Below are 14,584 nucleotides of genomic sequence, written 5' to 3'. Positions count from 1 at the left end.
GAATGTGTAACCACAAGCAAATACAAATAAAAATAATGTGAAGCAGTAAGTACTTTATTGTAGCTTGAAAACAGACAAAACTTACACCACTGTATCCTGAGAAAATGTTGGGTTTTTTTAGACACACTTCCCTCAGAGAAAGAGAATTTCAAATTCTTTTTAGTTGTCTCAAAGCAAATTACAGCTACTTGTTCTAACACAGTTGCCAGCCTAGTCCAAACTCAGCTAGGAGACTGGTGGAAATACAGACGGGTAAACATTGTGAAAAGAAGAAAATACAATCTAACTGGGAACACCTGGGCCCTTCGCTCCACAAGGGATCCCTGTCATAAGGGGGCACTAGGAGTCTAAAATTCCAGTCTAAAATGTAACAAGTACTAGTTTAAGAAGCAATAATGTTCCATGAGCTTCCTTGTCTTTATATACTAAACACAAACATGAGTCTAGTGTTATCATTGTACCTTTTTAATCTAATCTAAGAATTTCTTAAGATACAGCTCATTATTTTTTCCTGCAAGGAGGAAAATCTTAATCAAATGCCCTAGGTACTTAGCAATATGTGTTGTTTAATGTTTTACTTGACAGCTGTCACTTGGTGTCATCAACAGCGGTTTGAGTCTGTTGCATCCATTTCTTCTCATTCACACTCTTTCTTTTCCACTTGGGTGAGGCCACCAAACCCAATTCCCTTGGGACCGAAGTTTTTTGCATAGCAAACTGCAAAAGAAGGAATGGGAGGTAAATGGTGCTCTGAAGGCTCTCAGAGGTTAATATATTTTGGTATTTGTTTTTAAATTAGCAAATTGAAGTTGATAAAAAGGAAGGAAATCTGAAATAGTGTATTTCCCATAAGTTTATCCAGGTCTTAATAGTGAAGCTGGTATTACATATTTGAAGTACACAGAAGTTGCATCTGGTGACTCAAAGAAAATTAAGAAATTATCTATTTTTTCAGATCTAGGTAATAGTTTCATTAAAGCTACTTTCCTATCTGAAAATGCTCAGTAAAACTTGGTCTGATGAGTAATACTAAGTAAGCCAGAGATTTTTAAGAAGAACTGGAGCATAATCCAGAAACTATTGATGGGCATTTAAGTAATTCCATTTGAACTCTTTATTGATTAATGTGTGCATAGATGTTTATTACAACTGTAAGTGGTGATGGTGAGTATATTTCTCCAAATATGCCAACTTGATCCACTGTGGTTAACAGACTGTACCCAAAGTCACAGAACTCCAGTGTTCTTCCTTAGGGTTCTCTATAAAGTTTAGCTTTGTATATAAAAGCTTCCATACTTTTTTTCCCTTAAAGCTATTCGTAGGAGTCAACTGAATTCTGTGAACTTGGTGAGTCTGAGAAGAACATCTAGATGTGTAATTTGCTATTTTTGCATCATCTTCTGTGCTACCAATGCAGTGGAAATATCTTTACAACTTTGCTGGCAAGAGTTCTGATTTGGAGGACTAAAGATCTGAATCTGTGTGGTTTTTTTATTTTAGTGAGTAAGACTGTGTAGGTACAAGAGCCTGCCCAGCAGATATGGCCAGTGCTCTGTTAGAAGGTCTGACTGGTTTGAGAGCTTGTCCCATCTGTAACATTTAAAATTTAAATGTTAATAGTAGAAGCTGCAACTGCAATGTCACCGCAGCTCTTTGCTTTCAGAAGGTTGTTAAAAAAGGACAAAAATGAAATGTCCCGGGGGTGTTAGTGTACAGCAAGGTAAATCACAATGGCAATCCCAGGTGTAAGGAGGCTAACTCTAGACTGACTCTGCAGGCCAGGTCAGCTCCTGCAGCGCTCACCTTTGCAGTAGAGCTCTCCATCCTTGTCTGTGACGTTGGTGGACTCCAGGCTCTTCCCACAAATGGCGCAGCGGAAGCAGCTCTTGTGCCAAGGCTGAGCAAGGGGAGAGAAGTCACCGTGGGCACAGAAAGTACAAGAAACAAATACTGCTTTGTATGGTGTGGAAGGGTTAACATTCATCTGTCGAGCTTGTGGCTTCTGTTTTTAGTCATTCTGGGTTAGCCTTTTTTCAGTGACGCTGTCTAAGGTATCTTCAATTGCCACTACACATAAATGGTGATAAATATACCCAGAGATAGAGGAAGAGCCAGCTTGTACAGTAGTCTGTGCTTGGTCCTCAGACATCAATAAGAAGCAAAAAGTTGGAAAATATTTACAAAAAGTACAAGATTTTAAACCTGTTGTAGCAATTTGCAAATTCATCCTCGTGTTTTCTTTATGAACGAAAATTTAAATTATTGAGGACCTTTAGCTGTAGTTTCTCACTATTATAAATTGGTGGGGTTTTTTTTCCTAGTGCTGAAGTCACTACTTACTTTTCCTCCTCCCATGATCTTTTCTGCAGCGTACACTGATTTGCCACAACGGGGACATTTATCCACATCCACCATCTTTTTGGCAAACTTTGAAGCATTAGTTGGTGTTGAGGGGCGAGCAGGCTTTGGTGACCCCCTAAAACAGAAGTTTTTAAAGCTGCTTAAAAATCTTATCTTCAAAAAAAAAAAAAGATTTAATTATTTTTTTAGTAAGGCATAAAAGATACTAAATTGCTCATCTCTGATATGCAAAAGGGGACAAAAAAATAAGAAAATGAAAGTATTCTATTGAATTCTGTGTTGTATGATTGAGAAGCTGGTACTGTAAGCACTGATATTGCCTGTTCTGGGCTAAATACATGGAGCTGGCAGCAGCCACGAGCACAAAAGATTATATTTTATGAAAACTGAAGTAAAAACCAATTATCTCTCATTGGGAGGCAATAGGGAAAATAAAAGGAAAAGATGTCTCTAGTCTTTATAACTGGTTAGCTGCTGGTACTTCTCAAACTGAAAGTAAAAATTCAGGTTTTGCATGCTGTAGCTTTGTTAGGCAGTGAAACATTTGGACGGGGAATTGGGGTTCTTTCCTGGCCTGGGGTCAAAAGGACATCAGAAAAGTAGCTTTGTTTTTTATTTCTGGTCTGTGTGCTTTAAATCTTTGTGCATAAAGCCTTGGACAGAACGATTTCTGATTTATCAGATAGCTGGACTGAAACAGTGCATTTTATCCTCAGGATGCAGCAGTTTTGGGCGCAGAGCTCTGCCCGTAATGGATTTGTGTGGCACAAGGAGCTACAGTTAAATACATTGTTTAAGCTTTTATTTCCTGCACAGCATATTGCTTAATTGGTTTCTTTATAGCAGGCCACCAGAGGGAGGAAGAAGCATTGTTGATGTAGAAATGTGCAACTTTGAGAATTGCAGGAAAATCCTATAAAAATGAACTGTCAGAGCTAATTACGTGCTTTTGGAAGATGGTATCCCATTAGAATTCTTTTTGTTCAAACACATTCTCAGTGTGTTTGTAAGTGTTATTAGAACCACAGAGAGGATAACGTTATTTCCCCCATTGAGAAATGTTAGAAATGTTATTGCCGCCATTGAGAGGAGCACTGGCAGTATGGAGTAGTGTGATTATTTCTCTAAGAGTAAAATGTTAACTAAATTTTAGCCTCTAACAGGAAAAAGAAAAAATCTTTTTCTGTGGCCAGTGTGACTTTACCACTGTGCTACAAATGGCAGATTACAAATGCAGTGAATATTTACATGTGTAGTGGCATATAAAGGCTGCTTCTACAGAATAATTACCTATTGAAGGAGGGTATAATTTGTAAAGGAGGCTTAAAGAGATTGAGCATCATTAAAAACTGTAAATTACAGTGTCTATGGAAGAAAAGGGTGTAGGGAAGTCTGCTCTGCTCCTTATGCTGGATGTTGTTATGGAAACAGAATGAAATATATAAAACACCCTGGCAGGAGACAGGAAGTAGTAGAACGAGGAGTGTGGCTGGGGTTTGACTCACTGCTGCAGGTTCAGGCCCAGGTGCTCCCCGGTGTCCGTGCTGAGGCATCCAGCCCCTTGTCCAAAGCCAACCCCTTTGGGGCCGTATTTCCTCCCATAACAGGTTTTGCAGTAGATTTCAGATTCGTGAGCTGCCACTGTGGTGCTGTCCAGAGCCTTCCTGCAAGCCACTGAAAACAGGGAGAGAAAGGCACATATCAGCACTTGCCTTTTCAAATTTGAATTAAAATAATTGCAGTTAATATTTCCTTTTGTTTAGCTTTAAAAATGTGGGGAAAGGAGTCAGTCAGTAGGAAACTTGTCAGTATAAAACTTGACTGAGCTGTTGCTGAAGTAAGGGGGAGGTATATGTGTGTGTGCACATAACCTGTTTTTCTTTTGCCACTCTGAAGTTATCCTGTAACCCCAGGGCACTCTAGATCTGCGAAGCTTAAAATGGGCATGGGATTGAAATTGGGCATCCTGAACTCCCAAACCTTAAAAAGTGGGGGGAAGAAGGTTTCAGGGACATTGATCTGGCCTTTTCAGAGTATTTGTTCTGAGTCTGTGGTGGCTTTCTGAGCTCAGCCCAGGCTGTTCTGACGTGCTGTGTTTCTGAGAGAGGGTTTGACATCGACTCCTGTCTGGAGTCAGACAGGACATGTTGGGGTTTTTTGTCGTTATTTGTTTGTTGAAGCTGTGGCACCAGGGCAAAGCAAGTGTCAGCTCTGTCAGGAGTGTGGCTGCAGCCATTCCCAAACAGTGCTCTTACAAATCATCTTTGGCACAGAGAGTGACAGCTTAGCTCAGCTCACTAAGGGAGGTCTGGCAGAGGGTGTCATGGGAATGCCCAGCTTTCATCAGGGAATGCAAATACAAATTACAAATTATGTCCTCTAATAATGAATGGGGAAAAAATACAGTAGCTACACTCCTCAGTGCTTAGTGAGGATTGTATGCCTGTGTTTGCTGCACCCCTTGGGGACCTTGGTGTGAGACAGCCTCCACCCCACAGAGAGGGAGGAAGATGTTTTGATTCAGAGCCTCTCTTGAAAACCAGGGTTTTCCAGTATGCTAAAAAATTACTGTTTCAGTACTTCTCACAAACTGTTCACTGTTCGACAGTGGTTGATTGGAAATGGGGAAAAAATAGGCAAGGACTTTCTCTCCAGGTTCCTTAGAATAAATGCTGACCCTGCAGAAGGCATTCCAGTCATGGGCTATTGATAGCTTGGAAAACAAAGTTGCTGAGTTCACGTTTGCAACAGAAAGCTGTGAAATGCAGAAGTATTGGAAGTGGCCTGAAGTGCAAGCTCTGGAGGAGACACCTGAGGGTTTGATTAGCCCCTTTCCCCCATGTTTACTTTAAATGTCCTCCTCTAATCCAATTTATCCACCGCAGGGAATGTACAACCTGGAACCTCTGCACCTTTAATTGTAGACTCCTGGATTGGTTTGGGCTGGAAGGGACTTAGAAGATCAAGCAGTTCCAACCCCCAGAGCAGGTTGCTGTGAAGGGGCAGTATAGCTAGTTATACATCCCCAGCTCTCTGGTTATCCTTGTGGCTTTCCTCCTCCCGGTGTGGCATGGAGGCAGAAATAATTTGCAAAGACCTTTATAGTTAGCAGAAGTAAAGTGAGGCACTTCTGTACTGCACTCTGGCTTTGAGATGATAATTGTGTTTGCTAAGGGAGTTAAGGGATGATGGAAACTCTGGCAGTAGATAGTGTTTCTATTCCTGGTGCCTTGGGGAGAGGGTATCAATTCACCACGACAGATGGAGCAAAAGCTCTTGAAGTGCTATTGTTGAAATAACATAATGTCATTGCCAGCAGGTCCTGCTCTCCCGCCCGTGCTGAGGAGATGCAGGTTCATGGAGTGAGATCCTGCCCAGTGCCCACCACAGCTGCCCTTGGGGTGAAAGCTGCCACTGAAACATCAGCCTGCAGGGAAACAGGGGCCTGCATGGCAAGGAGGGATTGCTGGAAACAAATTTCTCCTTGCAATACCTGTAGGGAAAAACTGTGGAGCGCAGAGTGTTATAAATAATTTAGCTTGTCTGATTCTTCCTGTGTTAACAGGTTGCTCTGAGTTGTTTATAATTCTGCTGGAATTGAACTCTTTGTTTAAAAAATACTGATGTGCTTTGTATACCTGGTCAAATACAATATGAAATAGAGGATATATTTGAAATAGTTTTATATAGAAATATTCAAAAGTGCAGCTAAACTGTTTCCATGCCCAAGTTTAGGCTGGGGAGAATTGGTTTCCTTCTGTTGAGAAATGAGATCCTATAAATGGTTCACAGTAAAGCCCGTGAATGTGACACATGATCCTGAGGCATCCAGAGCGACTGAACAGTGTATGTGAATCATGGGGGAAAGTAAAGCCAATTAACATACCTTTTATATGCCAGCTGGGCAATTTAGATGCATCTTTAGGTTTTGACCTTAAACATATTTCTGATGGGAATTCTATTTTTAGTATCTAACCTATTAATAATTAATTCAGCCTTAAAACATGGGACAAATATAGGAACATTTTAAAAAACCAAATAAACAAAAATAAAACACGACAAAATACACCCCAACCAACCAAGAAAAGCCCCACAACAAACCAAATACTTGATAGAGCTAATGAATGTAAGTTGTTCATTATGAATCACTAAAAGAAAATAATTCAGCTGTACTAAGAATGAAGACTACACTTGAGAAATATTCATAACTATGCCATATTAGGGCAGATCTTTATTTTTATTTACTATTTATTGTTATAGCCAGAACATGGAAGCATTAAGAAGGTTTTAGCTGAAACTGAGATTTTCCTTTTGCCATTCTGTAAGAACTGGCTGAAGGTTGTCAGTTAACTGATAATTTTTTGAGGGAGTCCTTTCTTACTTGGCCTTTTAGGCATCACTAAAGGCATCATTTGGAGTTTTAGGCATCACTTTTGGGGCAGCTGGCGAAAGGCACAGACAGCTCAGGTGTGTCCTTTGGCTTCATTCTGCAAAGAGCTGCTCTGTATCAGCTAAGCATGTAAAATTAGTCTGATGCCTCCAAATAAGAAGTCTGTATCCCTCCAGAAAGGGAGGGAGAAAATCGGATTCAGTGGCTCCTAAACCGTCACGCTGGGAGCCGTACTGCACAGGCGCCAATCCCGAGTGTTTTCTGCGAGATAAACTCTTCAGCTATCTTTGGTTCTTAGCTCTCTCCCTATCCACACAGGGCAAACAGAGCTGAATCGGTACCTTCTCTCTGAAATTAATTTTTTTTACAAATTTCTGCCTCTTCTGCAGAGAAAGCAAAATTCCTGGAAGCCAAACATCACAGAGGAGTGTGGAGGGGAAGAGTAAGTGAAATGGGAGTACGTGGAACAGGGAGGGAGGCTGAGGAACATGCAGAGTGTTGGTGCAGGCTTTGATGGCACTAGGGTCCTTCAGCTTTTTGATGTGAAACAAATTAGTGCCAGGATTCACTGTGAAAGTAATCCTCTCCTGAAAGTGAAGAAGCAATCATCCTTCTGTCTGATGGGGGCTGTTTGTTCAGCTCTGCTGGGCTTTCTAACCTGGAGCAAGCCTGTGGTGTGCCACACGGTGGGACAGAAGGAAGGGTGTCCTGAGATGGATTTGGACACTGTGATTCTGCAGCACCTTCGTGTCCCTGACAAAATCCATCCCATGTCTGGACAAAGGAAAGCCAGGAGGCCAAGAGGCAGATTGCTCCAGGTAAAAGGCAGCAAAACTGCCTGCCAGGTAATACAGAAATAAATGTTCTGGCTTTAATGCAAGAGTTATACAGAGCTGTGGGGGTGTTGAGATGTTAAACCATTCAGGCCAGCTTACTGCAGAGGAAGCATGACTTGTGGAAGCTCCTTCCGTTGCACTGGATTTCCTCAGCGTGGTACACGGTCTTTTCACAGGCCCCACACTTGGCTCCTCCGCCCCAGTTCGGCATCCTGGTCTGTAGGGTTAACCTAGGAAATCAAATCACATAAATAAATGCAACAGCAAATATGAATTCTTTTAAATGAAACAGCTTGACTTAAAAAATATATTTTTTCTTCTTTCTCCAGTCAGCTGCTACAGCATACTTGGAATATACCTCATACCTGTGTGGTAGCAGAAGTGAGGGTGCTGCCTTGGTGCTTTGGGGACAGGGACAGTCCAAATCCCTGTGATTCCTTCATAAAAAAGGACATTCCTTAGCCTGGTGTGTTGTGATGGTAAATATGTGAAATGAATGTGAGGTGTTTCAGTGAAGAGGTGCTAGGATCACTCTGGAAAAGAGGATCTGGGGTTTGTTTTCCATCAGTCATTTTCTGTCAACACTGCCCTTTCCTGTGCTCCAAAACAACCTTTTCTGAGCTCCTCATGGAACAGATGTGAGATCTCTGTGCTGCACAGCCATTGTACAGTAATAATGGACGGGCTCCTGAGGTGCTCAAGGTGTGGGCTTTTCTCTTGGTCTGTTGCATTTAACCTAACCTAACCATCCGAGAAAAGAAGGGCCATGGTTTCTGTTCCAGTTCCTGCCATTCCAGTCAGCCCTGGGGTGCCTTGCCAAGGTCTCCTGATGCCAGGCTGAGCGCTTTTCCCTGAGATTGTGCTGTCACACACCTGGAACAGCCCCAGCCCCAGCCTGCCCTTCTGTTCTCTGGTTTGAGTCATCGTTTCTGGAGAGCCTGGGACGTCATCTTGTCATCTGCACACTGAATTATCGGGTTGTTCCAAGCCCCTGGCATGGCCCTTCCTCCTCCTTCTTGGAAAACCAGTCACCTTCTCATTATAGTTATTTTGAAGCCTGCTTGTGCTATTTGTGTTTGAGTAAATTCACCAAAGGTAACTAAGAGGAGGATTTTGGAGGCTGAATCGGGCCTGCTACCTGAGAATTTTCTTCTGAGGTCAGGTGATAGAGAGAGGGGAATTTATCACAGCAGCAATGTAACAGAGCTGGTATTTTCAATTAGTTGCATTTTAGACTAACATTTTACTATATATTTACATTGGACTCATGTCCAATGTACAATGAACAAATGATGAATTTGATCCCTCTCACTCAGTGAAGCCTTCACTGAACAGTACTGTTAAATTGTTTTTTCAGTTTCTTTTAAATGTGAGATAAAGGAATCTTTCATGTAGGTAAAATCTTATTCTCACTCTGCCATTCTACATTTTCTTCTGCTTTTAAAGCACTTTTGTATTGGTGCCATTTTTTCTTTCTCTTACAAAAACAGTTCAAATGATGCTTCAAACATTTTAAAAGAAGGAAGAGCAACTGTGGATAAAAAACAGTCTTGTGCCACTTCCTTGAAAATTAAAATGAGATTTTTGTGTCTACAGCGTTCCCTTTCAACTCAGGTTTCCAGTGGGATCCCTTCCTAGCTGAGGCAGCACCAGGAGAGAGTGATTTGTACCTCTGGTCTCTGCAAAGCTGCCTCCCCTCTCTCAGGGCTCCCCAAAGGCACACCAAGCCTCCAAAGCTGTGGCTGCTGGAAAGTAACTCCAATTACATCATCAGCTGAAGGGGAAAAAATAACCTCTGAAAAAGTCTGATAAAGTGTGATAGTGAACCTTGTGCTGTCAAGAGCTCTTAGAAGGACCATTGTTCCTGAGGCCAATTATAGTAGCATGACTGGGCATGCATGCACATTTTCCATGGTGTTTTGGCATCACCTGATGGGAAGCTGCAGGAGAAAGAAGAAAGGCATGGCAGAAATCAATATTTCTGTAAGGATGCTGGTGTAAGAGCCCTGTCTGGGCCCTGCTCATCCCTCTGGAGCTGACCGCCATCCCTGGGGCGCTGCAGGCTCACCATGGGAATTCGGGGAATCTCCACAGCGGTGTGGAGAATCACTCACACTTTTGTACTCATCTAAACTGTGCAGTGGGTAAAGCTCCATCCTTTCAATAGAAATAGAACTCGGTCTCCCATTTGTCATCAGAAAAAAATAGATCCAAAGTCTCCACTTCCCACCATTTCATTGGGTGTCAGTGTCTAAACCCCCATTAAATTGCCTGAACTTTGTGGTCTTAATCTGGTTAGCTTTTCATGTCTGCTCATCACATGGTATTTGTTGTATTCTGATGGTGGGAAGTAGAGCAGACTGATCCTAAAGGTAAGAAATGTGTGACACACAAACTCCTGAGTGCTAGTTGCCACGTGTGGGCACTCAGGGTGCTGTTGGGCTGGAGGAGTGTTCTTGGCCTTGCTCAAATGCTGTTCCCAGCTTGTGTCATTCCTCAGAATGCAGCTTCTATATGGAGCACCATTTATACATCAGATGTGCAGCCAAGGATTCGTGCCTCCCATTACTTAGAGCTGTATCACCACTCTGTAAGCAAGGCAGCCTTTGAAGCGTTGGTATGCTCTGCACAGTTGTGAGCTGTCTTCTTTTGGGCTGTTAGTCACACTGTCCAAATCTGGGTGTCACATCACTGCCACAGAGGGGCTCTCTCTAATCAAAGTGCCACTGATAAGGATAAAATCCAAAAATGTGTTTTGGTCCATTGATCTAAATGGGTGGTGGATGCAGTACAGGCTTGATGAAATGTGGAGGACTAAAAGGCAGTGCCTATGCCTGACTGTGCTGCATGTGAAAAATGTAATTAATTAATAGATTAATTGGAATTAATTCTGGTGCTTCCTTGCTAAACACAAGGTTTTCCCTTCCATGTGCTCGTGCATTTGGCAGTCTAGAGCTCAGGTATTATCTGAATGGGCTGCAGAGCTGCGTTGTGTGTGGCTGGCAGGGTTATCTCTGTGCCACATGTGCTGCAGGGCGGCTGTGAAGGGGACAAACAGGATGGGGAATATTGGTCTTTGTGACCAGGGGCAGCACAAGGGCTGGGTGGGAGCGGTGGGCAGGGTGTGCCTTGCATCTCTCTGCATTTTGATCCCAGCTAAGCTGCTTGGTCTGGACTCAGAGGGTAAGAAAACTCGTTCCTTGATTCCTTACCTAACACACGAGCAATAAAAATACAAAACTCACACATGGCTGCCTACGCTGAAATGCAAAGTGTCAAGGCCACATTTGAAATTGGTTTCCCAGCTGAAGGCTGTGGGAATGCCAGTGCAGCCAGGCCTTCACTGTGGTATCTAATCACAGCTCTGCTGTGCCCTGTCCTGTGACCACCATGACTCATTTGTCCTCCCTAGTGCTGCTCACCCCACCAGCGCCGTGGGATAACAAGATGTGTCTTCCTTTATATAACAGCAATAAAATGCTGCTGTGGCTTTTCTCTGCAGCTGACACTCACGGTGAGGGTTTCTTTGGATGTGTCTGCATTTAAGATGCCGCTGCATCTCGACAGCCTGGGGGTGTTTCTGTCAAAACCCAGCCCCTTGTGGAACATGCAGGAGAGATTCACAGCAGGGGGAAGGCTTCTGCTTGAAGCCTGAGCTCATTTGATGGAGATGTGATCTTGTTATGTGTTTGTAATCATATTTCTGACATTCCAATGCATTCAGCAGGCTGTGGCTACAGGTAAATCTTATTAGTCAGTGTCATACATTGGGCTTCCTCCATGATCTCAGAATAACCAGCATTTTCCCCTCACATCTGCAGTAAAGCAACACAGAGAGGTCAAGGTATGGAAATTCCAACACTGGAAAGTAAATATTGATTTTTTTCATTGACACTGGTCATGCTAAGTTACACATGGCACTTTGAAACAAAACATTTTAACTGACTTGATGTGAAGCAGACGTGCATTGCTGAGAGCTGATGGTGACCCATTCCCTTGCTTTCATCTCTTTTCTTCCATTTTTTCTATTATTTTCTAGCCTAGTGATGCTACATTTCCTTTGAAACTTCCTCGATGCACACTTTTGCAGAAATTTAAGATCGCATCTCCAGAAAATACAGTATCTGACAGTAGAACAAGGTACTTCATTCTGACTTCGAAACCAAGCACACCCCACACTCACATGCTTGTACATTGGCACTCATGGTTCAGTGTGATCCCTGTGGCTGTGGAAAGCTGCATCCTGCTCTACAAATGACACATTCAATTTTCCAGGCCTGATCCTGGGCTATCAGCTTTCACTATTCCTTCCACAAGATCCTTCTCTAAATGCTTATCCCTGCACTAAGTTCTTTAAGTGCCAGGCAAAACTGTTGCAGACTTTAAAATAGCACTGTGATGAATGAGATAATACACAGAATTATTTTATCTATGTGCAAGGCTTTGTTCTCTGAAAGACTTTCACCTTTAGGCAGAAAAATTTCACAGTAAAAACACATATGTATTTATGTATGTATTTATTTATTTATTTGATTTTCTTTCCTGAAGATTTGGCCAATTGTGCTCTCTTAGAATGCTTGAATGATGGATTTGAGAATAATTCTTTCATCCTGCATTCTTAGCTAGCCATTTCTTGTCAGATCTGCTCAGAAGTTTTCTTCTTATTTGACATGAAACCAATTGGTCACCAAGATTAAATGTGTTGAAGATTTTGGGGGATTTGTTTGGTTACCATTATGGAAGCACACAAATTTGTGTGCTGTGTGCATGCGCTTTCTAAAGACTGACTGTTTGCAGACAAATAATTCTGTAGCTTTGTAGGAAAATATTTAAATGTTCTGAAACTTCTGTTCCCCAGTCTTGCCTAGTCCAAAGGAGTGTCTCTAGTGAGGATGGATCCCCCAGCCCTGCTCTTGCTCCGTGGCTGAGCCAGAAGAATCTCTCTTTCTGCTGGCTACCCAAACCTAAAACACTGCTCTGTAGGACTCTTATTTCTGCACTATACCTACAAAAGTGGTTTTCTTTGTCAGGCAATAAATTGCTTCTATGATCTGTTAGGAATAAAAGAATACCCAAACCCTTTTTGGCAGAACCCGTGGGACCCTACTCACCGGAGCCGCTTGAATTTTCTGCTTCTCTCCTTGTGTCTCGAAGGGCTTGAGCAGGAGGGGCTCCTGCTCTCTTTAAATGCAGTGACCCCTCCTGCCAGCCCTGTGAGCTGGGAGAGTTTCAGGGATCTGAGCAATGCCCCTGCTATCACCAAGCTGAAAATAACCTCTGACAAAAGCCTGGCATTTTGTTCCCTGGTGTCTGCTTGTGAGTAGGTGGACAACAATGCAGCCCCTCGGATTAGACCTAAAGGACATTCCTGACTGCAGCCTAACAAATCAGAAATAAAGATTAAAGTTTTGTAGTTGCTCTACTGCGTTACTTAAATGTGAATCATAAAATAACAGCTCTTGAAATGGCGATCTCGTTATTAATGGTCATGTTGCCAAAAGTAATTTACCAAAATAATTGTTTAAAATAATCATACTTGCTTGTAGCACCTCCAGGAAAACAACAGTTTTAAACTAAATAGCGTTTCATTCTACAGTTCATGGTTTGAGAGATACAAATGCTTTGCCTTCTAGGATACAAGGGATTATGCTTTTACCTAAATCTCTCATTTTTTACTGGTTTTAGGCATTAAGGTGGGTAGATAATATGTAAAATATTTAGCCTGTGTAATTATTGCAGTTATCTTTGCCATGCCTGACTGAGCCCCTTGGAAATGGATGAGGCTGCAGATGTGTTAGAGATGTGGGCAGTAAAGTGTGAACTTTTTTACAGGGCTTTATTTTAGGAGCTTTTGAGGTTTAGTAGCTAATTCTCATTTTTCTGAGCAGATGCCTGAATTTAGCAACTTTGTTCAGGATCATGGACTTTGCTGTGTATGTAAGGGCCCATTCCAGGAGTTAAACACCAGAACTCTCAAGCTGAAAGTCTCAACCTGGGGACTTTCATGGCAGCATAAGAAAATTAGATGACAAATCCACATCACACTTTAGAATTTAGGGGTCTGTTAGCTGAGAAAACTCTTAGGAACATATAAATCTGTTTGCTGTTGAGTCTGGCACAGATTTTATAATGCAGAGAGAGGTCCTTGGTGTAAAATGGAAGGACTCTTTCTTTCCTGAGCAGAGGAGCTGGCCTCCATCTCTTCTGGGGGTTCTCCCCAGATAGTTGATGGAATTATTCTATATCAGACAAAGCCAAATGCAGAGGGGACAGGGCAGTGTGTGCTATGAGGGTTCCTTGTACCAGGGCAGCAAGGAGGGGCAGGCCTGAACCCCCTCTTGGAATACATGGGCAGCACTGAGAAGCTTCTTAAATCTTTGTGCTGGCACCCTTGGTGACTTACATTAGGACCCCTGACATTTGAGGGGGATGAACCTTCTGTAATGTTCACTCCTATTTTATAGATCATGTACTTGTATGGATTTGTGCCATACCCAGCTGCAGGGAACTCTGTGAAGGAAGTTTTTGCCCCAAAATGTAAGTATTTTCCCTTTGGTTTTGGCAGAGGATTTAAGGGGAAAATTCAGGTGACGAACTTTTAGTTTTCCTGGTGTTGGGTGCTGCCTGATTTCTCTGCTGCTGTGTAACTTCTGTGTGTCCCTGTAAGGATTGCAATTTCTGTGTGCCCCTGTAAGGATTTTAATTTCTGTAATTTCTGTGTGCCCCTGTAAGGATTGCAATTTCTGTAATTTCTGTGTGCCCCTGTAAGGATTGCAATTTCTGTAATTTCTGTGCCCCTGTAAGGATTTTAATTTCTGTAGTTTCTGTGTGCCCCTGTAAGGATTGCAATTTCTGTAATTTCTGTGCCCCTGTAAGGATTGTTGAAAGGCTCATCACAGCTCCAAGGAACGGCTGGATCCATACAGGGTACCTGGGATTCCCTATCATTCCAGGTCAGCTGTGGTCAGCAGGACCTGGGGTTGGAAGACTCAACACA

General features: G+C 42.5%; 1 protein-coding gene across 1 annotated transcript; it reads right to left on the bottom strand.

Moving 5' to 3' along the window:
• Positions 1–33: 33 nt before the first annotated feature.
• On the bottom strand, positions 34–12,823 carry CSRP3 (cysteine and glycine rich protein 3). Its single transcript, XM_026798101.2, has 6 exons — positions 12,699–12,823; positions 7,687–7,817; positions 3,867–4,035; positions 2,341–2,476; positions 1,804–1,897; positions 34–717 (listed from the first exon to the last, which is right to left on the bottom strand). The coding sequence occupies exons 2-6, from the start codon at positions 7,796–7,798 to the stop codon at positions 638–640; spliced, it is 591 nt and encodes a 196-aa protein (XP_026653902.1). The 5' UTR covers positions 7,799–7,817; positions 12,699–12,823; the 3' UTR covers positions 34–637.
• Positions 12,824–14,584: the final 1,761 nt, after the last annotated feature.

This window comes from Zonotrichia albicollis, chromosome 6 (genome assembly GCF_047830755.1).
Source record: "Zonotrichia albicollis isolate bZonAlb1 chromosome 6, bZonAlb1.hap1, whole genome shotgun sequence".
Classification (NCBI taxonomy): domain Eukaryota; kingdom Metazoa; phylum Chordata; class Aves; order Passeriformes; family Passerellidae; genus Zonotrichia; species Zonotrichia albicollis.
Note: the sequence above shows the minus strand (reverse complement) of the source record. Positions and strands in the feature narration are given on the sequence as shown.